This window comes from Kogia breviceps, chromosome 1 (genome assembly GCF_026419965.1).
Source record: "Kogia breviceps isolate mKogBre1 chromosome 1, mKogBre1 haplotype 1, whole genome shotgun sequence".
NCBI classification, from domain to species: domain Eukaryota; kingdom Metazoa; phylum Chordata; class Mammalia; order Artiodactyla; family Physeteridae; genus Kogia; species Kogia breviceps.
Genome location: NC_081310.1, coordinates 65,131,572 through 65,155,818, shown reverse-complemented (window position 1 = coordinate 65,155,818; position 24,247 = coordinate 65,131,572). Strand labels below are relative to the sequence as shown.

Below are 24,247 nucleotides of genomic sequence, written 5' to 3'. Positions count from 1 at the left end.
TAAATAAACGTCCTCTTTATTTTACCAAATATAATTTATCAGTTACGTTGACATTTGTCAATTCAGTTATAGTCACTATAAATAATTGTCATAGGACACAGTTCTGTAACTTTTTAAGGAGAGAAGAGTAAACCAATGTTGCTCCTCACAGCCGGGCCAAAAGTCCATGCAGTTTGTGCAATCGGGGGAAAAGAACTGGATCTTCCATGAAAGTCATGAAGTTCATTTTCTTTCCCTCTCACCCCGCAGCCCCCCCCACCCCCCCAGCTGCTCACACACTCAGGGCTTGGGGCACGCCTACCTTCTTGCTTTTGTGGCAAAGGACACTCCGGAATCCCCCAGGGCAGCCTGGCTGAACTCCAGACATGAGGAAGGGGTGAGTGACTGGGGCAGGGGTGACTGCACACCACAGGGGCACAGCCTCAGGGGCGGAGGAGTTGGTTTTGGTGCCTGTACAAGAGTCTGTGTGCAAATGGGTTTGGAGGTGGAGGACAAGACAAAAGAAGGCCTGAGGAAGAGCAGGAACAAGGCCAGGCTGGTGTTAATAAACTGCTGGACACAACCCCAGCTAGATAACCTCTACGATTCCAATTCTAAGGTTCTAGGCTCTGGAAGGTGGCCTGGGTGGACATGGAGGGAGAGAAAAGTCTCTGGAGATAAAGGGCAAGTTCCTGGGATGAGGCATGGTAGTGGTAAGGGTCAGGGTCACTGCCTAGTCTTCCTCTGGAGATAGGCCCTTTAGGCTACAGAGCAGAGGGCTTAAGAGAAAGCTGTGGATAGACAGGCTAGAAAAAACCTGCATCCAAATGCCCAGATTTGTACACATGTGAGTGTGGACAACAGAATCCTGATCTGTTCATGGTAACGTGTGGGGAAGGTGCAGACATTCCAGTGTTCTTCCAGTCTTGTGCTGGGCAGAGAAAAGTGGAAGCAGTCGGTTGATATCCAGCCTTCTAGTTCTGAATCCTCTTTTGGGTGGCTGGTGAGGATTTGGAGGGAAGGGAGGGTGAGGAAGAGGAGTTTAGGGAAATCAACAGTGGCTGAGCAATGGGGCTAGGGGCTCTAGCCGTGGTCAGTGTTGTGCGGAAGTGGGATCTAGGAGTGGAATCTAGAGGCGGAACCTGGCTCGCTGACAAAGATGGAAGTACGGCGAGGAAACTTTCTCTGCCAGATTGAAAAGGGCACATGGCCTTTATATCTAGGAACTAGGCGAGGTTAGAACTGTATTTCCCTTACCGCTGGCTAGTCACTGCAAACAGGACCTAACATGTAGTAGGCACTCAGTAAATAGCACTCAACAAATGTTTCAGACCGTGCCTGCAGAAGAGCTCCTCTTGGGGAGGCTGTGTATTTGCTGAATGAATGAATGAAAGAGTGAATGAGTGAATGAATGTGGGCAGAAGCCAAGAGAGGGGAAAACTGACCTCCATGGCATGAAAGAATGAGCGATTTCAGGAAGTGACAGGGTCTAAGGTGACCACATGATTATGTCTTCAGGAGAAACAGCAGCAGTGAAACACCCCTGGTTGCCCTCAACCTCCCAACCATTTTCCACATACCCATTCTCCATCCCTAATCTTGGAACTCAACCTGGCAAGATCTGGGAAAGGTCGTGCTTAGAAACAATTAGAGATAAAGGTTGAACAGAGATAATCAGTTCTCTGGGCCCAGGGAGGATGTAGATCTTGGCAAACTATGGGTAGATGTGGGTCAACAGGGAGACTAGGCCACTGCTCATTTCTTCCTGGATGAGACAATCAATTGGAAAAAAGATCAAAGGGAGGGGATGGTGGTATTTATCAGGCAATTGGGTAAGGAGCATGTATGCAATTTAAGGAGTTCACCTCATTCTTTTTGAGAGCAGGGTAGAGAGTAGGGCTAGGATTATTTGGGGCCAGGAGCAGCTGTCTCCTGCTTAGTGCTTTGAAGTTGGTCCATTTCTAGAAAAAGTATGTGTGTGCGGGAGGGGAAGGGAGAGTGACATTTATCCCTCTGTTCAACCGAAAAGAAAAAAAGAAAACAAAGACAAACCCCCAAAACCAGAGCCCACTCACAGAGGCTGAGTTTGCTAAAGCTAAACCAAATGTCCCCAGATCCCAGATGGAAACCCCTGCCCCAATCCAATTCACCTGGAGGCACCCACCATGAAATTGCACTTGGTGATTGTCTCAAAAATCTACTTGTACTATTCATCTCAGTCCATCTGTCCTGCCTGAATTCTTGCTCTACAAACTTGGCTCAATGTATAAAAATTCCCATTGAAAATAATGAGAATTCGGTATCAAAGTGAAGTCCTAGAAAGAGGTGGGAGTGTCGAGTGGGGTGGGGTCGGGGAAGAGAAACCAAAAAAAATTTCACACAGAAAGTGCAGAGAGGTGGAGAGAAGGCTGAGTGACCAGGCTTAGTCCCCGACATCCGTGTCTCGGTCCCCAATGAGCCAGAGGACATGGAAGCTGAGTGCTAGGAGCCCAGTGCCAAGCAGGTCCCCCAGGGCTGTCAAGTACGGGATGGAGAAGTTGTCTGGGTCCAGGCCCCGGCCCCACATCCAGTGCACCATCCAGTCTGCGATGTACAGGAGAATCAGCACCTGGAGAAACAGAAGGGCCCAGGCTGCAGCCATCCCCTCTCTCCAGGGGGAGACAGAGGCCACGCGATCAACCCATTCATTGCATCACAAGGCTTGGCTGTCCACAGTCCTTAAGCTGGGACAGCTCGTCTCTCTGCCCCAGCAACCCCTCTGTTCCTTAACCCCGCGGTGACCACCCTGAACAGATGACATGAGTAATTCGAGTTCTTTGGGAAGGAAGATGCCCCTACTCCCTGGAGTCGCCCACATCAGCATTACATTCTGCTCCCAAATTTACCAAACAAGAGGCTTCCTAATCGACATCCTACTGGTTGCAGGAATTCAGCCCTCTTGCCTCTAATTCTGGGTCATCCTATACTCAGGTCACTCCAATTCTTGTCATGTTGGCCTCTTTGGGAGCCCAGCTGGGGGTTGGAGTTTGCTTTTCATACAGGGATTTGTCTTCAGAGCAGAGTGGAATAAGGACGGCGTTTGAGGCTGCTGCCGGCACAGCTGTCTGAGTAACAGTTGATTATCCCAAGCTGCCTTCCTCCTGACCTTTTCCCATTCTGCTGTGGTGGGCTCAGAGAATGCAAGTTTATTTTAACATTAGTCCTAGCAAAACAGAATTAAGAATAAGTCGGCTAAATACAAAGCAGACAGTGCATACCAATTCAAAAGACGTTTTGGATTATCTGCTGCTTTGATTTATCTGTGCCCTTGCTTTTCCTCCATTACTATAGAAAATTAAGAATGATCTTGATTAGAACCTTGCTAGTGGGCCCAGGACCAGTAGCATCAACGACAGCTCGGAGCTTCTGAAAAATGCTGAATCTCAGGCCTCACGCTGGATCTCCTAAATCGGAATCTGCATTTTAACAAGATTCACACGCACTTTTAAGTTGGGGATGAACTCGTCTAAAATATCCTGGGGTGGGCTGGCCTGCTTCTTTTATATAGTCTGCATGATTCCTGACATCTGGGGATCCCCAGATGACTGCATCTGCGTGAGAATGAGACGGTTTCTAACGGCAAAGCTCCAACACAGTCATTTGGGAGGTTTTACTCCTGACTGTACTTTGTAAATACTGTGGTATGCAAATCCTGCCCTGAGGGGCTCAGATGCCGGAACCAGAAGCCAGAAGTGATACCTATTTTTAGGCAAACTTGGTTGCTCTCCTGTCTTCTCTCCAAGGAAGCCGGAGGTTACAGTTCCAGCACCTTCACGTTCCACCTTGCCCCACACACAGCTGCTTTGGACTCCTGTGGCCCTGGACCCAGCCCTGGGTGAGGGCCAGCCCCCCATAACTTCACACCCTTGCCAGCAGCTGCAGAAGCATCCCAAATAAAGAGCGTGGCCAGAAGGACTTCGGGACGTGTCCCACGAAGGGAATGGCAGCAGCTGTCCCTAAATTCCAGCCTCCCGAGCAGGCCCTGGGACACATGGCTGGGAGGGGGCAGCGAGGGGATCAGGAAGAACCTTTAGAGGGGATCAAGTGCCATGCTCCGGCCCCGCACAGGCTAGAGAAGACAGCAGAGGTGAGAGTGTCCCCCAGCGTGTTCACAATGGGGAATGAAGCCGGGGTCATCCTTCCCGACGTGGCCAAGGGCTACCCTTCAGCCACAGACCCTCGGCACACACACCTTCCCTTTTCCCACCGAGTGTACTGCACCCCAACTCACAATGGAACGTGGCAGCTTGGGTAACTGCCCTGGGGAAACTGCATGTGGTTGGCCCAGCCCTTGCTAAGATGTCCTAACACACAACATTTCTGAAGTTGGGGATGAGGGGTTGGAGTTATGGATAAGGGCTTACCAATAGGGGACTGCTTAAATGAAACTATGGCACGTCTATACAACAGGAGAGAATGCAGCCATAAAAATCAGGGTGTTGGGCTTCCCTGGTGGCGCAGTGGTTGAGAATCCGCCTGCCGATGCAGGGGATACGGGTTCGTGCCCTGGTCCGGGAAGATCCCACATGCCGCGGAGCGGCTGGGCCCGTGAGCCATGGCCGCTGAGCCTGCGCGTCCGGAGCCTGTGCTCCGCAACGGGAGAGGCCACAACAGTGAGAGGCCCGCATACCACAAAAAAAAAAAAAAAAAAAAAAAAAATCAGGGTGTTCTGCTCTTCACATATGGGTGTGGGATGATCTCTAAGATAAATTGTTAAGTGAAAAAAGCAGGGTGTGGACAGTATGTATAGTGTGCTACATGTGCTACATGTTTAAAAAAAAGGAGGAAAATAAGAAAAATATGTATGTTTGCTTGCATAAATATAGAATAAACTTGAGGGATACATAAGAAACAGATATAGATAAACAATAAGGTCCTACTGGATAGCATAGGGAACTATATTCAGTATCTTGTAATAAACCATAATGGAAAAGAATATATATATATTCTTATATATATATGTATATATATATATATATATATATACATATATATATATATATATATAAAACTGAGTCAGTTTGCTGTACACCAGAAACTAACACAACACTGTAAATCAACTATACTTCAAAAAAAAAAAAGGCAACAGGTAACACCAATGGCCTGTGAGGAACAGAACTTGATGGCTGGAAAAAGGGGAGAAAAGACTTTTTTTCACTGAGGTTTCACTATGAACCTTACACATTTTTTGAACTATGTGACTGTTATTGCCTATTCAAAAAGCAAATCTGTAGAAATTGAAAATGTGATACTAAGGGTGAGTTTGGCTATAAAGGGGTTACATAAGGGAGGCTTGTGGTGATGGAACTGTTCTATATCTCAACTGTGGTGGTGGTTGCATGAATGTACACGTGATAGAATTGCATAGAACCATAGACACACACACACACACACACACACACACACACACGAGTGCATGTAAAACTGGTGCAATCTGAATAGCTTTGTGCATCGTACCAACACTGATTTCCTGGATTTGATGTTGTGCTATAATTATGCAAAATGTTACCACTGCAGGGAACTGGGTGATCGGTACATGGGATCTCTCTACATTTTTCGGGGCAACTTCTTGAGAATATAGAATTATTTCAAAACAAAAAGTTGAAAAAGAGGTAATAAAAAACCAGGGAGAAAGCATCCTAGTATTACAGAATGGCAAGGCTGGATGGGATCCAACAGATTATCTAGTGCAGGGGTTTTGACACGTTTTCAAGCTGTGAAACCTTTTATTCAAATGAAATCTCCTAAGGAACCCCAGCATGTGAACAGAACCACATGGAGCCGTGTAGCCAGGCTAGTGGGGGTGGCACCTGCCTGAAGTCCACCACCTCTGGTCCACTCCTTTCAATTTACAAATGTATCACTGGGGCTCAGAGAAGTAAAAAAACTGAGCAAAAGCCACACAGCATGTTAGTGACTTTGCTGGAACTACAGCCTGTTCTCCTGAGCTCCTGTCCAGTGTTTACTGGCCACATAGTCACAGAGAAAGAGTTGGAAGACTCTGGGCCAAGCCTGGACCTCCCCTCCCATCCCTGCAGGGCAGCCCTGGCCCCCACCCCCGTGCCCCTGCCAGTCCGTACCTGGAGCAGTGCAGCTGTCATGTAGAAGACGATGAAGATGAGTGTGAGGGTGGTGTGCCCGCCCTGCATACAGCTGATGGTGTAGAGGAACACCAGGTGTCCTGGGACCACGAGGAGAAAGAGGACCCGGGCCGAGCGAGAATTCACATCTGGGACCGGGGAGAGATGGTGTGAAGAAGAGGAAGGGAGGAGGAGAACTGGCTCCAAGAGGCCTTTCAAAGTCAGGGGGTACCACGCTACACTCCAGGGCAGCAGACAGCTGACTATCTCTATGTCTCCATCCCATGGTCCCCAGCCCCCAGGGTGTCCCAGGAAAGGACAGCCTTCCTGCCTGGGCTCTGCCCTCCAGAACAGCTGGTACATATAGCCCAACAGAGAAGGAGAACCTACATATGCAGGCCCCAGCTGTTTCTGAAGTGATGGAGTGAACCTAGGAGGTGGGGACTCGGGCATTACCGGGACTGAAGAAGGTGGTACAAGGGCTGGGGCAGCGGCGAGGGGCTTGCCCAGAGTTCTCCCCTGGCATCCCGTTCATGTGGAGGAAGGTGGAGATGCGGCTGGCCTGCACAGCCACCAGATTGCCTCCAACACCTGCGGAGACACATAAGACCTGAGACGTGGGGGTGGGGAGTGGGGAGGGCATGACCCATTCACCAGACCCCAGGAAAAGGGTGAGACGCTAAGAAGGAAGACAAAGACACCCTTCCTTCCAGGGAGTCTTCCAGGCTCCTCCCATCCTCCATGCTATGGAGATGTGGCAGTCCCACGTGCTCCTAACACGGCTGAGAGTGCAGGAAGGGACACAGGTGGATCTGCAGACTCAGGGAGCCTGCCTTCTCCATCAATGCAGAGTGTACATCTGCGGTCAGACACAGCCGAGGGGACAAGGCCCTGCCTGGCTCAGCCCCTCTCCAAAGCTCTGCGTGGACCCAGGCATCCAGTGCTCATGCGCTGGTTCCAGTAACCAGTTTCAAGTAGCAGTTCAAGTCGTGAACCATCTGAGCTGGACTCTCTTGCCTGCTAGAACCCTGACTGATACAAAGCCCCCCAAATCCTCTGATCCTGCCCTCTTCTTTCCCCTAGGCAGCTAATGCCAAGACCTCACCATTAATCACAGGTGTGAAGACAGCCATCCCTGCAAAGTTGGGGTCTGAGACAGTCTTGTCCAAGATGAGGCCTCCCACACTACACAGACAGAAAGACAAGACACAAAGACCACTGAGGGCTTCTGTTCCGGTCCCCAGGATGAGAGGAACAGGTCCATCTGGACATGGGCAGCAAGGTGGCTCCCAGGAGTCCCTTGTCCTTCCAGTCCTCGCCTCCCCTTGCCAGACCAGCTGATGCTCCTGACATACACACTGGCACAGCACCCCGAGCAAGCTGGGGCAGGCAGCTGTCTCCTTTACCCACCTCCCAAGTTGGCTAGAGGAGCCGCCTGCTGTTCTGCCTGCTCAGTATGATCTCTCCTTCTGGTAACAGTGCTGGGTTTTTCCTCAGGGAACCACCTCTCTCAAACTCAGTCACTGTGGTTCGAGTGACACTGCTCCAATGATGGCGAGGCCCCAGGCCCATCCAATCAGAGCAGCACATCCCTAAGGCCACAGTGATTGGTTCAGGGATAGCCACATGACTGGATGACAGCCAATGACATTGTATAATGGGACTCTGCAGAATTGTTGAGAGAAAGAATCCCTGCTGGAATTAGTAAGCAAACCTGAAGCTGCAGGCCAACACAGAGAAAAGCAGAGCTGAGACATGGAGAATACTGGGGCCTTAATGATATCATTTATGTCCCTGAATCCAGCCGTGCCTCTTTAGTTCTCTAAGCCAGTGTGTTCTGCTTTTTAATGAAACCCATTTCAGATGGCTTCTGTCACTTGCACCGGAAGGACATGGGACTGATCCACTGTTGAAGGCATTTCTAGGGTCTGTGCCACACTTCCTCTTTCCGGGGCTTAAAAGTGAGTCTGTGGAAGGGAGGAGGGAGGGGGAGGGTGGGCATCCAGGGCCTGAGCCTACCTGCTGATGGCCATGGCAATTATGACAGGCTCCCAGCCTGAGTACAACACCTCCCTTGTGACTGGGCTCCGTCGAGCCAGCAGCACCCAGACAGGCAGCAGGGCCACGAAGAAGGCACACACCAGGGGGTAGATATATTGCCAGACATCTGAGAGAGGCAGAGATGGGAGGGAGGTGAGCACAGTGGCTCCCTGCTCCCAGCCTCGCCTTGGCACAGCCTGCAAATGCCCCAACAGATCAACAGTAACACCACACTAAATGCCAGTAAATGTATTACCTCATTTGATGCTCACTGTAAACCCGGGAGGTAGATGGGGCCAGCCTTTTCCATTTGTAGAAAAGGAAACCAAGGTGAAACCTCCTCAGACATTGAACTTATTAGGGGCACAGACCAGATCTTAGGTTTCTTGCTCTGATTCCCCAGAAATCCCTATCTCCCCTCCTCTTCTTCATTTTTTTTTTTTTTTTTTTTTTTTTTTTTTTTTTTGTGGTACGCGGGCCTCTCACTGCTGTGGACTCTCCTGTTGCGGAGCACAGGCTCCGGACGCACAGGTTCAGCGGCCATGGCTCACGGGCCCAGCCGCTCTGCGGCATGTGGGATCTTCCCGGAACGGGGCACGAACCCACGTCTCCTGCATCGGCAGGCGGACTCTCAACCACTGCGCCACCAGGGAAGCCCCTCTTCTTCATTTTGCAAGCAGATTCCAGCCTTTAGTTCCTTTCCTTTGCCCTTTCCCCCTTCCGCCTCCAAGATAAGTAAGAATATACAGCACCAAGCATATTTCTCAAATACTTTCACCCCTGCTCCTGCTGCCTGCATGAATTTGAGATAATAGCCTCATCTCTCTAAGGCAGGGAGTTATTACAAACTGTGCTCCAACCAAATAGTTAAGAACATAGAAGAAATCCTTACACATGTGCAAACCCACTACCATCTCTCCCAATCCCACCCAGGAGTCCACCCTGGTCACACCCTTGATTGCCTCAGCCTCACCCTGCTCCAGGTAGAGTCCCCAGCTGATGCCTGAGAGCAGTGCCAAAGTGATGAGGTCTCCCAGGCTGGCAGCAATGGGTGTGGCCACATTGTCTGGGTTGATTCCAATCTTGCGAGAGCCAATGATGACTCCAATCATGATCATGCCTGGGGAGGAAGGAGAGGGGCCAGGCAGGGTAAGAAGAGATAATGGGGTATCAACCAACAAAAAGAGAGACTGGAGCTTTAGTTGACACCTCTGGGGCAGCCCTTCCTACTCCCCTGCCCCTCCCTTCCCTTCCTTACCCAGTACCAGGGAGGCAATGAAGGCCGTGGCCACGCTGCTGGCACAGAGCAGGAAGGCATGTGGGATACTGAAGTGGCCGTCAGGGATCCAGCCAAAGACGACGGCTGCGATGGACGCCAGGAAGCCCACCACTGTGGCCTGCACCTGAGGAGGGGAGTGGTAACTCGGAGAGCAGAGCGCGTCTTAGCTGAGGTCACTGAGCACTTAGCCAGACCTCTTCCTGCCCTCAGCAGCCCCAGGAGGCAGGCGGGGCTGGCCTGTCCAGTCCTCCCAGGCTGGAATGATGTCTTTATTTATTTAGTTTCACACCAGACACCAGTACTGGGTAGTGCACCCTGCAGGAAACCAGGACATGTTACTGGCTGAATGAGTGTTCCTCTGGGGATTGGGGGAGGTTCAATAGAGCCTGAGACTTCAGTCCAGACACAAGGCCTGGGAGTCAACGGGGAAGACTCCCAGTTCAGAACCTGTGTGGCCTCGTGGGGAGATGTGACAACAGCAGTCGAGGACCTTCACCACTCCTGAGTGTCCTCCTGAGTCTGATCTGTGGGGACACAAGGCCTCTGCACCACTGGAAGCCAAGAACTGACAGTGGAGATACTGGGGTCCCCCCAGTCTTGGCTGTTTTCCTGGGAAACCTGGTTACCTCCTGGAGTCCCTTTGGGAGAAGCCAGCTCAGCAGGATGCTGGAGCTTTACTCAGAAGCCAGCAGGGGCTGACTTAAGCCCCATCACATTCCTGACCAGGGAGGAAGCTTAGCCCCGCCGCCTCTGGTCCCTGTTCTCTTACCTGGATGAGGGCCATGTTTGCAGTGATCATCCGCCAGAGCTCCTTGGGTGTGTCCATGTGCCCGATGTTGGCCTGGGAGAGGGAGGACAAGGGTCTGGAGCTCCAGGCTGGAAAAGGCCTGCAGCTCCATCCATTAGGACCTTGCCTGGATCAGCAGGCAGTGCATGTGACCTAAGACTCTGGGACCAGGACATGAACCCCAGGGAAAGTGAAGCAGGGTCGAGGGGCTGGGGTGAGAGGGAAGGAGCAAAAGAGTCTTGAGCTCCTGCCTCTGGCTGGGGTTGGGAAGGGGGCTCCCAAGGCAGCCTCCTCTTCTCCCCTCCTCTCAGGACAGCCATTGAGCAGAGGCCGATTCCGTGCTCTGCCCTGCTCACCTGGGCAGCTCATTCCCACGAGGGTTAGAATGACCTGATCCTTCCCTGGCTCTGAAGCCAGCTTGCCATCTTAGGGGAGAAAGGTCAGCTGCTGGTGCAGGATGGAGGCCACGAGAGTGTTTGGGAAGGAGTGAGGCGGCATGGGAACAGGCCAGGAGGGCAAGTTGGGGAGGGAGGGCTAGGCTGGCTGCCACTTCTCTCTGCTGCCTTCTCCAGGCTAATGGCCATGCAGGGACACCCCTGCCACTTGACTCCCCTGGCCTCCTAGTTTTACTGCTTCCTGCCTCCTACCCCATGGGGCCTGTATCTGGTTCAGTCTCTGCACCATGACGGCCGATCTAAGAGTTTGGGGAGGTGGGAGTGATGAGCAGCCCCTCTTCATCTATTCCCTTACAGAAGAGCAGCCTGCCATGGGGGAAAGGGAGTGGGGCTGGAGGGGGGCTGGGAAGGCCTGGCTCTGCTCCTGCCCAGCTGCAGAGTAGGGCTGGAGATCAGAGGAGGCCCCCATCTGTGCAGGTGGAGGGACCAGCATGATGCTCGCCTGTCAAAGCTGCACAAACAGTCACGAGGCGGGTTGCGAAGCAGGGGGTGGGGCAAGAGTCCAAGGATGGCTGGGACATCCAGAAACCGAGCCTGGGAACCACTCTGGGCAGGGAGCTCCTGCCCAGGAGCAGGACAACCAGCTTGGGGTCTCCCTACTCCTTTCCACCCCAGACCCACACTGCAGACCTGGACAGTGGAGAAAGGCCCGCGGTGCTCTAGTCAGGCCCCGTGCTGCCCCCGAGTCCTCTGTGTGCCCCATTGCTCCCAGCCAGGATACTCACTGCGGTGGAAAGCCTTGATGCCAGGGTCATTTCCAGGTTCCCCTTAAGCCCCAGCAGTGCAGGCACCAGGATGAAGACCTCTGTCACTTTCTGGAAGACTTCCCAGTGCTGCAAGGTGAAAACAGAACCCAGGCATTTCAGGGCCTCAAAGGGCTGGCATCGAGGTTGAACGTGAAACTGAGTCCCCCTAAAAGTGAGTTCCTGTTCCAAGGTTACGATTAATGTCTTTATCCAAAACTTTAATCCCCTTCTTGTCCCTTCTGACCTCAATCCTGTGCTAATTGAACACCAATCAGCCAGAGTCAGATGACTAAGATTGCTGAGGTCAATCATAACATCGTTAACGTACAGACTCAGGCTGTTTCTCTAGGTCAAAATGAGCTAACAGACCCTTGGGTCATGGACCACCAGACCATAGACTCTTAAACAGTAGGCATCCTGAGTCCCCAAAGTACCATTAAGAAATGTCACAAGATGATGATTAACCCCAGCTTCTTTGTTCTTCCCCTTTAAATCCCCCTCATGCAGAGACCAAGTGGGAGTGGATCTGAGGCTTGTCTCCCACTCCCTCGCTTGGTGCCCTGCAGTAAGCCCTTACTTTGCTGCAAACCTGCTGTCAGAGTTTGGCTTTCTGTGCTGTGGGCACACGAGCCCTTGTTCGATTACAACTGGATAGTCTAGGAGCAGCGGCTTGAGGAGGAAATGGAATCAGCAGGGAGTGAGCACGTCACACGCCTTTCCTCCAGGAACCCTGGAAGCAAACCAAGTCCATGGTACTCCAAACAACAAAGTCCCCCCTCCTGCCACCCAGAACAGGGGAGACGTAGAGGGTCCCTTCCAGTCAGGAGGCCCTAGCCTGTCTCTGCTTCTTCTGCCTGCTTTGTGGAGCTGGGGGAGAAGACGGCAGGGACCCACACAGCTGAGTCACCCCGGGCTGGCTTACACCCCAGAACTCCTTTGCGATCTCCCTTCAAATTGCCTTCAGTCTGGTTTCTCTGTGGCCTCAGCCTTGAGTGGTGTTGTCTCAGCTGTTGAGCACTGGGCTCCGTGGGGCTGGGGTTGAGGAGATTAGAGAGTTTGTTTGGTTTCTATCTATCTCCAAGGGCTTTGGGCCTCAGCCATAGCAGCTCTCCTTTAGAACAGGCTCTGAATTAAGACCGTGGCCCCCAAACCTCAGAGTGTTGGTCTGCAAGAGGTTTTTCATTCCTCCTCTGCATTCTCTCACCCTACAGACCTGCCCCCATCTCTCAGTTAGGAAAGGTAAGTGTACCCCTGCAAGGAAGGGCACTGGACTGGGAGTCAGGAGACATGGATTCCAGCCCTGAGACCATCAGGCCTGGCTCTCCTACTTATTTCTTCAGCTAACATCTTTTAAGTCTGTACCATGTGTCAGGCTAAGGCTTTATGTGCATTTTCTCATTATATCCTATCAACAACTCAGTGTGGTAGGAGCTATTATTATCCCACTTTGTAAATGAGGAAACTGAGGTTCAGAAAGCACTGCACTCCTTAGTGCTAAGAAGGAAAAATGTAGGAGCCAGGATTGGTTATTTGAAAGCTACTTTCCTTGCAATTGAAACTGAAGATTTGCAAAAAAGGCTGGGACTGTGTTGCCCCGAGGGCAATGTGGATTCCTTTCTGTGTGCCTTTATCTGTTTTAAGAATGGAAAGCCTTCAGGTTTGGAGAGGGGAGGGGTCAGGAGGCCAGACAGAGGTATGCAGGCTGATCAGAGCATCAAGGTCAGCATCAAGGTCAGGAGGCAAAGTGCTCTAATGAGCAAAGGCAGTGGACTGAGAGTCTTGGGTCTCCCACAAGAGACCACAAGGATAGGCCTCATGCTGTGTCCTCAACATCCTCCCACAGAGACCAGCAGGGGTACCTTAGACAAGTTATAAGGGCCTTGAGCTCTTGACTATAAAGGGTACAGGGTACTTCAGGGACCAGATCAGATGGTCCCTAAAGGCAATTCCAGCACCGACAGCTCTAGAGTTAATGACGAGCAAGGCTGCAAATCAAACCCACAATGAGATATCACCTCATACTCATTAGGATGGCAACTATTAAAAAATAAAACAAAATAGAAAATAACAAGTGTTGGTGAGGATGTGGAGAAACTGGAACACTTGTGCACTGTCGATGGAATGTAAAATCATACAACCACTATGGAAAACAATATGGCGGTTCCTTAAAAAATTAAGAAGAGAACTACTATATGATCCAGCAATCTCACGTCTGGTATATACCCAAAATAACTTAAAGCAGGGTCTCGAAGAGATATTTGCAGATCCATGTTCATAGCAACATTATTCACAACAGCCAAGAGGTAGAAGCAACCCAAGTGTCCACTGACAGATGAATGAATAAACAAAACATGGTCTATACATACAAGGGAATATTATTCAGCCCTAAAAGGAAGGAAATCCTGTTAACATGCAACAACATGGATGAATCTTAAGGACATTATATTAAGTGAAATAAGCCAGTCACAAAAAGACAAATATTATATGATTCCACTTATTTGAGGTATCTAAAGTATTCAAATTCCTAGAAATAGAAGTAGCATGGTGGTTACCAGGGGCTAGGAGGAGGGGGAAAAGGGAAGTTAATGTTTAATGGGTGTAGAGTTTCGGTTTTGCAAGATAAAAAAGTTCTGGAGATCTGTTTTACAACAATGAACATACTTCACAGCATTGAACTATACATTAAAAATGGTTAAGATGATAAATTTTATGTGTTTGTTACCACAATTAAAAAAAAAAAAAAAAAAAGAGGAGCACGGAAATCAGAGGGGGCTAAGGCCAGGATTCGAGTCCAGGGGAGGCTGGACACTGGGGAGTCCTGTAAAGGTAAGGACCTCTGTTTTCTTGTCAGAGTTCTTTTTGTGGGTGTGTGGGGGGTGTTGATGGTAGGGGGAGTCCCTACCAGGACCCAGGGGAAGGGCTCATCTCACTAGGGCTGGAGCGTATCTGTACCTGAGCTCCTGGCCTAGCTCCTCACTGGTGGAAGGTGCGGGACTTTTTAGGGAAGGCTCTTTATGAAAACTAAGGATGGGAAAGAAACCGCCTGTCCCCCAGCCACAGTTGCTGAGCTTTCAGGCACCCACAGGAAGAGCCAGGAGGGATTCAAATCCCCTTTCATTCCTGGGCCCCCAAAGAGAAGACAGCCCCAGAGAGCCCTGTCTATGCTGGAGGAACTTGGGGACTGTTGCTCTTGGACAAGGCCAGCAAATAGCTCTGGGGTGCCAGCTCCCAGCAGGCAAGGCCTTGCTCAGCTCTGCCTCCTCCTCCCTCACCTCAACTGGACACGCAGCTCCAGAGATGAAGAATTCTCTCTGCTCCCCTCCCCAACCCTCATAAGGATGGCTGACCCATAAGGGTGATTTGGAAGCTCCGCTCAGAGCCCAGCCTCATATACCCTCCTCACCGCATAACACCTGCCCCTCCCAGGTTCCAAGCCACAGGCTCTGTGAAAAGCTTTAATCTCCAGGTAGGCATATGTAAAATATGTGTACTCATTGGCAGAGTGAAGGAGCACGGAAAGAAACACTCCAAGAGTATGCCAGCAATATTTTCTGAATTATTTGTAAGGTATATTGTTTGTCTTTACGATAAAGAAAAAAAAAATGTATGAAGCTCAGCTAAACCCCTCCAGCTGCCACTATAAACACTCCCAGAGCCCTGCGTCTCCCAGCTCACACACACCCTCTCCTTCAATTACACAAGGACCGAGAAGGGATAGGGTTTTAGCAGCGATAAGATTCTCGGGACAGGGGCTTCCCTGGTGGCGCAGTGGTTGAGAATCCGCCTGCCGATGCAGGGGACACGGGTTCGTGCCCCGGTTCCGGGAAGATCCCACATGCCGCGGAGCGGCTGGGCCCGTGAGCCATGGGTGCTGAGCCTGTGCTCCGCAACGGGAGAGGCCACAGCGGTGAGAGGTCCGTGTACCACAAAAAAAAACCAAAAAAAAAAAAAAAGATTCTCGGGACAGACAGGAAAAGAGAACCAGTGGCTGCAATGACAGCCCTATGCCAAAGTCGTCCTGGCCGGAACCTCACACGCCCTGCGCCCCTACCCAGCAACGCCCTGAGCTGGCACTCGGGTCAGAGTAGCCAATGCCTACACACATACTTTCTTCACCAACCAAAGCCTCTCAAAGACGCAGCTCAGGCAGGGGAGCCTCTGACATGTATGTAAACATGTAAACACACACACACACACACACACACACACACACACACACACACACACACACACACACACACACACGGCTCTGGGAGAGCCCGGGAAGCAGGCTGCCCTGAGGTGAGGAGTGGGTAGAATGGGCAGGGGCCGACAGTGTCTCTCCTTCCTCCTTCGGCCTAATTCAGGCCCATCCTGTTCATCCTGGCTGGAAGTGCGTGCCCCTGAGGTCAAACCAGTCAGCCAAGCCTTCACCCACACCTTCCTGCTCTGCTGGGGATGGAAAAGGGCACGTTCCAGGAAGCACTTGGCGGGAAGTGGGGACAGAACACATCAACACTGCTTCTCCGAAATGCAGCTCTTCTTCCCTTTCCTTCTCTGTCCGTGGATACAGGGGAGTGAGGAGCAATCACCCTAAGTCTCACACCTCGGTGGCCCTGCTGCTACTTCATCCTGATACTTCCATCTTGCCTCTTCCATCCCTCACCTCGTCTGGCCTCAAAGACAGACCCCTGCCTGCCTTTGAGTGTTCTGCCCTGAGCCTTCTTCCCCTCCAGGGAGACAGCATCAGGGCAGAAAGTCACAGCCCGGAAAAGCTGCAGTCAAGGACGTGAAGGAGACTAAGATCCCTAGCAGCTCTGAGAACTAGGCTGTGGGAGAACATGGGAAGTTGGGCTGGAGTTTACCTTTCAGGGTGAGGACTGAGTCAGCTCAGATTAGAGTAAACCCAACCTTCACCTGAGGCCTTCCCACGCCACCAGCAGACATCCTCTAGGTGTCCAAGGAGGAGGGCCTCAGGGCAGCACCTGGGTACAAAGGGCTGCACAAAGTGTGATAAAAGGGGTGGACGGGGCTTCCCTGGTGGCGCAGTGGTTGAGGGTCTGCCTGCCAATGTAGGGGACACGGGCTCGAGCCCTGGTCTGGAAGGATCCCACATGCCGCGGAGCAACTAGGCCCGTGTGCCACAACTACTGAGCCTGCACGTCTGGAGCTCGTTCTCGGCAACGGGAGAGGCTGCGACGGTGAGAGGCCGCGACGGTGAGAGGCCGCGACGGTGAGAGGCCCGTGCACCGCGATGAAGAGTGGCCCCCGCTCGCCGCAACTAGAGAGCCCTCACATAGAAATGAAGACCCAACACAGCCTTAAATAAATAAATAAAATTTAAAAAAAAAAGGGGGGGTGGTGGACGTGTGGAACCTGAGTGTCCTACCCGGGAATGCCAGCAGCCACGGGGGCAGGCCAGCCACGAGAGGAATGCTTCTTTCCCACTGCACTTCCCTAAGCCCATGCTTGCCATCCACTTTCATCTTTGTAGACTCTTCTGTATACACAGCAGGAAAGAAAAGCCAGAGGAGGAGGTATTTCGGGGAGGGGGTGTCTCCTTTCCTTGGGATCCTCAGCAAGTGAGTAGTGAGTCAGGATAAGGAGCTGGGAGTCTCACCTGTTTTAACACAGCTGGGGATTCCAGTGAAGGTTGGCATACCACCTCCTGCCACCCCCATCCCTCAAAAGGCTGACAGAAGAGGGGAGTGAGATGCTCTGCAGCCGCCTAGGACCAAACCAGGAGGTGGGGCAGGGCTTCTGCAGCATGGAGGCTCCAAGATCTCAACCCCCTTCAATTCCAACACTGGGCCCAGTCCTGCTTTCCTTCCCAAATGCTATGGGAACTTTCAGCCACGGTGGGGAAGTTGCAGCAGACTGCAGTCTACTTAAACCATTCCTACTTTTGGCCAGTATGCCAGCCCCTTATCTCACTGCAGAGGCTGGTTCTACAGGCTGAGTGGAGAGGAGGGCAGATAAGAGAGAGAAATGGGCCTGGGGAAGAGACTGGGGCTTCTGCAGCAGTGGGGAAAAAAAGTGGGGGGCGTCTGGACCAAGGAGACATCTGCACCAACACGGTCTTCGGCTCAGCTGCTCTGAGACACTGGGGACACTCTACAGCCAGCTCCTCCTGATGGCCCCAGCCTCTTAGGGCCCCAGATTCTGTCCCACTGAAGGTCATCTTAGCTTGTAAAGGGGGAATGCGGTGTGAATCCTTAGAAATTGTCCTGCTTTTCCTGAATCTGAGATTGTCAGACACCCCTTTCGCCCCCTTAGATATGGAATAAGAATCTCCCTGTGGTCCCTGATCTTTCTGTTCTCACCCCTGCCATATCACTGCAGCCATCTGCGGGGCCTGCTCCAGACCGGCTGTGGCAGGAGGCAGGGGGAGGGGGAACAGGGACAAACCAGCCATTGTCATCCATACCAACTGGAACTTAGCTTTGGGGTGAGCCTAGGTGCCACACTGAGGGCATATGTTGGCCCTCTGTGGGCACATTGGTCAGGCTCCAAAGATTCCCTACCTGGGTTTCTCAATGTCTCAGGACCATGGGTGAGGGGTAGGGGTGGGCAAGATGTCAGAAGTCTTTTCCACCTCTAGAACTCTCTTCAGTGTGTGAGATGGGGGGAGGGAGGGGCCCTCTAAGAACTTTTGTTCTTGTTCATTTTAGAATGTAACCCCAACTGTTCCAGATGCCAGTCTACCCTGTTCTTTGGGGAAAGACAAAGAGAGCAGACCCCTCCCAGAGTCTTTAACCAGTTGGCGAACCACGGCCACAGTGAAGGCCACAGAGGTTAATGGCATAGGTTCTGAGTCAGATGACCAGGGACAAGTTACCTAATCCCTCTGAGCCACAAGTTTCCTATCTACACAATGGAGATGGTTATGGTTCCTACCTCATGGGCCCACAGAAGAGTCCAACAGATGCCCCCCACTACTGTTCCTACTATCCAGAAAATAAAACAACCCCTTTCCAGGTCACCACCAGATCCTGGTTCTATACCCCTTTGGAGGCACCAAACCAGAACTGGAAAACTCTTAGAATGAAAACCAAGGCCACAGGAAAGGGATGGAAGAGGTGGAGAATTGCAACCCTGGTCTCATTTCTCCTCCTCCCATGCCCTCCACTCACTGCCCTAGAAGGAGCAGCTAGGAGGGGGAGGAATCCAAAGCCCGCCTTCCTAGCTCCTGACATGAGGAACAATCCCCAAGATAACAGGTTAGGGGAGAGAGCAGGAATAACATCAACACCATCCTCATTAGCAACCGAAAGTGCAGTGTTCTCCTAAGGACTCAAGTCAAAGTGCTCTAGGTAGACACCATTGAAGGAACCACCTAGAACCAATCACCCTGTTTCCTGGGACAAGGGCATGGTGAGACTTGCCAGCAGGACTCTCTGTATTACCACATGCATTGTTGGTAGGGTTGGATGGGAAAAGGGGAGGGGATGCTGAACTCCATGTCCTCCTGAGAGATTCCACGAGAGATTATATTTTGTCCCCATATATGTCACATAATTAGCACTTCTATGTCTCATCACACCACCCCCACCCCCCACCCCCCCAAATCATGTATCAGACAGTATGTGCCCAGCCCCACTCCCCAGCAAGATCCTGCCAAGGTTACAGGCAGACAAGCAACATAAAATGCCTTTAAGAACCTTCCTACTTAATTTGAGACCCTCTTGGCAGCTGGACAAATTCCTGCCCAGCAGGGGGATGAAGGGGAGACTTGAAACTGAGCTTTCTCCTATGGGTATCCTCGAAACCCCAAAGTAAAGGGAAAAGAAACTATAAAGAGGAGACCTATCTAAATGTCTCCTACTGAGCTGGGCTCAGCAGAAATGCCCAGGAGAGATGGCAGGCAACAACCCTATTCCATCTCTCCTCTTCCAAGCCTGAGTTCTGGAACCAATTCTGCTTCTGTTAAGCAATACTGCCCTGACCACCTCCCTGGGACTACTGAGCTTCCTCAAAGCTTCTGTAGAAAGTAACTAGATGAAGAAGAAGCCAAAGACATGATCCAAAGGGAAAAGTACTCCAGGAAGCAGCAGCTGCTTCTGACAGGAGGTGGAAGAAAAGCTCCAAGAGACAGTTTCCCAGGAGGAAAAGGCGGCTCCGGGCTCAGGGTCAAGAGCTGCCCTCCCCAGGTCCTACCTGTACGACATCCAGCACCATGCCGGCAGCCACAGTCCCAAAGCCTGCCAGGAGGAAGGGAAACAGCACTTGCAGCCCGATGGAAAAGGAGGTCTCCTTGAGCGGGGACGGAGGTGCAGGGCCATGGTCTGTGCTGACGTCGTCACTTTCATTGCTCTGGCTCCCGTTTTCCAGCAGGGCATCCTCCTCCCGTACCCCCTTGGCATTGGCCCGAGACTCAATCACCACCACTTCTACCCCAGCCCCATCAGGCCCCAGGAACTCTGAGGTCCCGGCCAAGGGCTCTCGCCCGGGGCCATCTGAAGGGCAGGGTGAGGCAGGAGGGCCAGTCCCGTTCAGCTGGTGGACGTCCTTCGGCTCCGGCTTAGAGGACATGACGGGAAGGGAGGAGGAGAAGGGGGAACTCTTCTCTCTTTTTTTGCTTTCTCTCCTTTTCTAACTCGGGAAAGAACCTAGTCTTGGGGTGAACCCAGGCTTGGTCGCCGCGGGACCTCTTCCCACGGCTCTCCGCTCCTACCAGGCGCTGCAAAAACTGATCCACCAACAGGCAGCCCCATCAAGCACTGAAGCCACGAGCTGGAGGGGAGCAAGAAACTCCTCACCAGACTCTGCAGCCAGCCACTAGGGGTGCAGATGCCTGACCCAGCTGGCCAGCGCTGTGCTTGGGGGAAGCTTCTCTGGCCTCTTAACTTCTTTGGTTCTCAGTGCAGGCTTCTCAGAGCAGGGGGCATCCAGAGTAGAAGAGCCCAGCTAAGTCTGGGGTGGCCCTTCTTTCATTAAAGTAGCTTGAGTTCAGATCTTTCAGAAGGCAGCCTCGGCCTGGGGCTGTGGCTCCTTCCCCTGCCTCTGGTTGGGCTCCTTCAGCTTCCCACAGCTCCTCGGGCTCTGCTGGTCCCAGGGCACTGTCTGCTGTCTCTCTCCTTTTTTCCAGAGACGTCCTTCCTTCCTGGGAAGACCTTGCACCTTCCCAAATCCCTGGTCCTTAAAGTCACAAGAATCTGAATGGAACACCTTATGTAGGAAGAAAGAAGACAAGAAAAAGAGAATGTTACGATACAGCAAAGGACAGCTGCTACTGGGAGAATCCTTCCACAAGGAAGGCATAAATAGTTTGCTATCTGCCTTCCTTTTTTCATTAAATCACCCACTCCTGCCCTGTGACATCTGCATGCCCAGAGGGCACTATCCCTGCCATGCTCCCAACAGGCAAACGCACTGCCTCACAGGGACCACCACTGTGGTCAACAGCAATGAGATGTAGCCAGCCTGGGATTAAGAAGATGCTGCGCAGGAGACCCTGGCATTGCCTTCTCAGCGACCGGGGATGGGAAGCGATGTCCTAGGGGAGATCCCTTCTTGAATGCCCATTAAGAATCCAAGATTATTAAGGGATGGTCTCCCAGTGGGGTCAGTTACAAATTCAGTCACAAGCTCCCTGTAGTCACCCTGCTGTAAAAGTGATTGTTTACAGCCACACAGGGCAAATAAGCAGGGAGAATTTGATCACTGAGTGAAGGTCCCCAAACCCCTAAAAGCCCCAGCCCCTGAAGAAAAACACCCAACAACTGGGAGGACTTCCTGGGCAATGGGGCAAGGCTGCCAGACCAAGGCCAAGAGCCAGAGGCCTACCCACTCCTGCCCTTGAGAGTCAACAGTGTTACAGAAAGCTCAGACACTGTCTTGGATCCAGGACTCTGTTCCTACTTCTCTCCCCCTGCTCTTGGCCTTGTGAGCTTGTCAGATAGGACAAGGGTGTTATCTCAGTTTGAAGGGAAAGACGGTAAAACTATTGGTTATTATGCACACATTTCAGTTCTCTAGGTTCACCCTGTTCCCCAGGGTTATTGAGAGTTGGATATAATGGAATTCTTAAAAAACAAAAACGAAAAACAAAAGCACCATCCAAGTAAATAAAACAAAGCAAAATAAAAAGCAAAGCAGCATAAGCCAAAATGCACTTGCTCCCAAATGCATGTCTCTTTAGCTGTAATGGCCCCACTTTTCTTGCCTAAAGGAATCCCCAGGCCTTGATCCCACCCTATTCCAGCTCACCAGAACAGCTCTTACAAGTAAAAAATAAATTTAAAGAGAATTTCCCAAGGAAAGATGAATAGGTCCTTAAGTATTCCAAACACACACAATTAGTCAACTCCTGTTTGGGAAAGGGAGGATCAAACTCCAGTAACTGGCCCATGGGAACTGTTTTCTCTTTCTAGTCACTCATGTCACCAGGACTGCCTTTTCCAGCCTCCTGAAACACTGTCCTGTGGTTCTTTCAAAAACCCTCACTAGAGATCCAGGAGGAAACCTCTGAGCAAGAGAGTCCACTGCCCCTTGCCAGAAAAGTTTCTGAGTCCGCTAAAACTTGACCCTCCCTCCTCCTCCTGTCTTCCTGGCAGGTCACCTAACCTGAAAGGGGGGCTCGAAGGAAGAGAAGCCAGTCCCTCACCCCACTCCTTCCAGTAACGGAGACTTCGGATGGGCCTAAGGCCATGGGATGAAAGAAGCAAAAGTGACCCAGGATGCCCTGAGGAGGGGACAAAAAAGACCGTCTTAGTATCCCCAAACCCCGGGAGGGAGAGGTATCTGGGTGGCTCTCCCGCCTCTCTCCGATTCAGACTCAGCAAATGTGCTGCGCTCCAGGTCTCTCGCCCTCGCCACCCACCCCCTAGACCCAAACAGGACTGACCTGCCCCTCGATGGGGAGGAAGGGGGGCGCCTGGCGTGTAGCAGCAGGGACCCGTGGTCTTGGGGGGTGCAGGGATCCCCCTCTTCTCATCACTCCTCCTCGGCAGTCCTCCTCGGCCTCCGGCGTGCCCCCCACACCCCCAGCCAAGGCGAGCGTCCAGGCGCGACACCCGGCTCGCTACATTTCGCCTCTGTGTTACTGCGAGGCCGCCGCTCCGCTTCCACGAAGGGGAGGTGGTCAGGGAGGGCAGGATATACTGCCTCGCTCCCGGGCGGGGGCCGGGGGACCCGGACGGGGGACCGTGGGGCCGAGCTCACTCGCCCCCAATCGCTTCTTGACTAGGGACTTGGGCCCGACTGGTTGGCTGCTAGGGGCAAACGTGATCTGGGGCAGACTGGGTGGCACCCCCCCTCCATCAAAAATAGATTCTGGATGGACAACTGCAGCAGCCAATCGGGGGCGGGGGAGGGGGCGGGCTCAGACTCGGTCTGGCCCCTTTCCTTCGCTTTGAGCCGCGGAGGCGGGGCGCCAGCAAAACGCAGTGCGAGGAGTGACTGGAGAGCCCGAGGCTGGCTCGCGGGTCCCAACGCCCATTCGCCTGCTGCCCGAGGTTCCCGCTCCAGGCGCCTTGCCACCTCCCTTGGGCCCGCCCCGCCGCACTGGGACCTTCCCTCGCCCTTTAAAGCCGTGTGCGCCTGTGCACGTCTATCCCTGCATCTTGAATGTTTCCTTGAGCCGGGGAGACCGGGAAACCTCCCCGTGGAGCCAGCCAGCTCTGACCTCCGGGCCTCAAGCAGCCATCCCCGTGCTCTTAACCCCGCGCTTGGTTGCCGGAGAGAACCGTCCCTACCTTGTTTTTGGACACAGCTCCTCTCCTGCTGGCTAGTCTCCTCGCGCTTCCGCCAGATTCCGCATTCCTCCAAGCGCGTGGCTCAGCCTGATAGAACCGGCCTTAATAAAGTCCCAGCCTTGAAAGGGGCGGGAAGGAGAGGTCAGACTCACCGCTCTGGTCCCACACGAAGCACCTGAGGTAGGGGCGGAGGGGAGCCCGGCTTCCTCTGACCCACTGATCCTGGTGGCAGCATGGGAAGAGATGTCTCCGTCCCGGCCTAAACGAAGTCCAACTTTCCCTGACGCACCTTATGGGATCAAAGAGGGGTGTTCCCATTTCGCCGTTTGCCACTTCCTCCCTGGGGTGTCTCCACCTCTCTAACGCAGTCTCAGTTTAGGTTCTTTGGGGGATGTTTTTGTGCAGGGGGTGTGACCTCCCCCATAAAGGAACCGCCACCCCCAGGTTTTCCCCTCTTGTCAGTGGAACCTGTGACCAGTGGTTCCTTCCTGTCATTTTCCTCCCGGAAAGTGGCTAAGGGGTGCATTCGAGCATGACTCTAGACCCCTGGATGGGTTTTGGAGTAGAGGTGTGCCTGGGTAGAGAACACAGTGCTGGGTATGAAGCTTTTGGCTGCGCCTTCCTCTTTCCGAAGTACACACACACCCCAGCACACACAGCAACAGGAGTAGGTAATTCCCTTGGGCAAGGATGGCAAACGTGTATAACCTAGCTCCTCACCTCCCACGCTAAAGACTATTCCAGTTTAGCTGCTGGGACATTTGCATCAAGGGCCTGAAGTCTCACAGCACCTAGTAGAGGAAATATTGTCAAAACTGGGGTTCTAAGTTTGGCTACAAACACTGAGTCTCTCCGCCTGGAGACAGAAGTAACTGCTAGACTAGGAAACATTGGGTTTCTTCCAAAGGATCAGTTTTTCAGTAGGTGGTGTAGGGATGGGTGGGGAATTAAGGTTGATGTATCTGGAGACTTTTCAATCAGGGGCTGGAAACAATTCCTGCTCCATTCAACAGCCTTCCCTGCTCCCTTTTCATCTTGCTGCAGCTAAGCCACCTGTATGTAAAGTCTTGATCTGCCTTCTGTTCCCTTCCCACCTTCTTTTTTTTTTTTTTTTATCCCCCTGAAAGTTCCCCCTTTCCTGTGAGGTTTTTTTTTTTTAATTGAAGT

At 52.2% G+C, this 24,247-nt stretch overlaps 2 protein-coding genes across 3 annotated transcripts in view; both read right to left on the bottom strand.

Moving 5' to 3' along the window:
* SLC41A1 (solute carrier family 41 member 1) lies at positions 1 to 23,198 on the bottom strand. 2 transcript variants are annotated; one of them, XM_059064453.2, is made up of 11 exons: positions 23,081 to 23,198; positions 19,542 to 20,552; positions 11,385 to 11,492; positions 10,187 to 10,258; positions 9,397 to 9,541; positions 9,112 to 9,258; positions 8,118 to 8,265; positions 7,204 to 7,283; positions 6,555 to 6,689; positions 6,099 to 6,247; positions 1 to 2,587 (listed from the first exon to the last, which is right to left on the bottom strand). In XM_059064453.2, the coding sequence occupies exons 2-11, from the start codon at positions 19,914 to 19,916 to the stop codon at positions 2,402 to 2,404; spliced, it is 1,545 nt and encodes a 514-aa protein (XP_058920436.1). In that variant the 5' UTR covers positions 19,917 to 20,552; positions 23,081 to 23,198; the 3' UTR covers positions 1 to 2,401. The 2 variants fall into 2 exon arrangements, with proteins under 2 accessions (XP_058920436.1, XP_058920427.1); XM_059064444.2 differs by lacking the exon at positions 23,081 to 23,198 and adding an exon at positions 22,231 to 22,616.
* The window catches only part of PM20D1 (peptidase M20 domain containing 1), a 37,111-nt gene continuing 35,952 nt past the window's right edge, over positions 23,089 to 24,247 (bottom strand). The window contains exon 13 of the mRNA XM_067033270.1: positions 23,089 to 23,198. Within this exon, the coding sequence (XP_066889371.1) occupies positions 23,183 to 23,198 (16 nt within the window). The 3' untranslated portion in view covers positions 23,089 to 23,182. The remainder of the gene's footprint in view (positions 23,199 to 24,247) is intronic.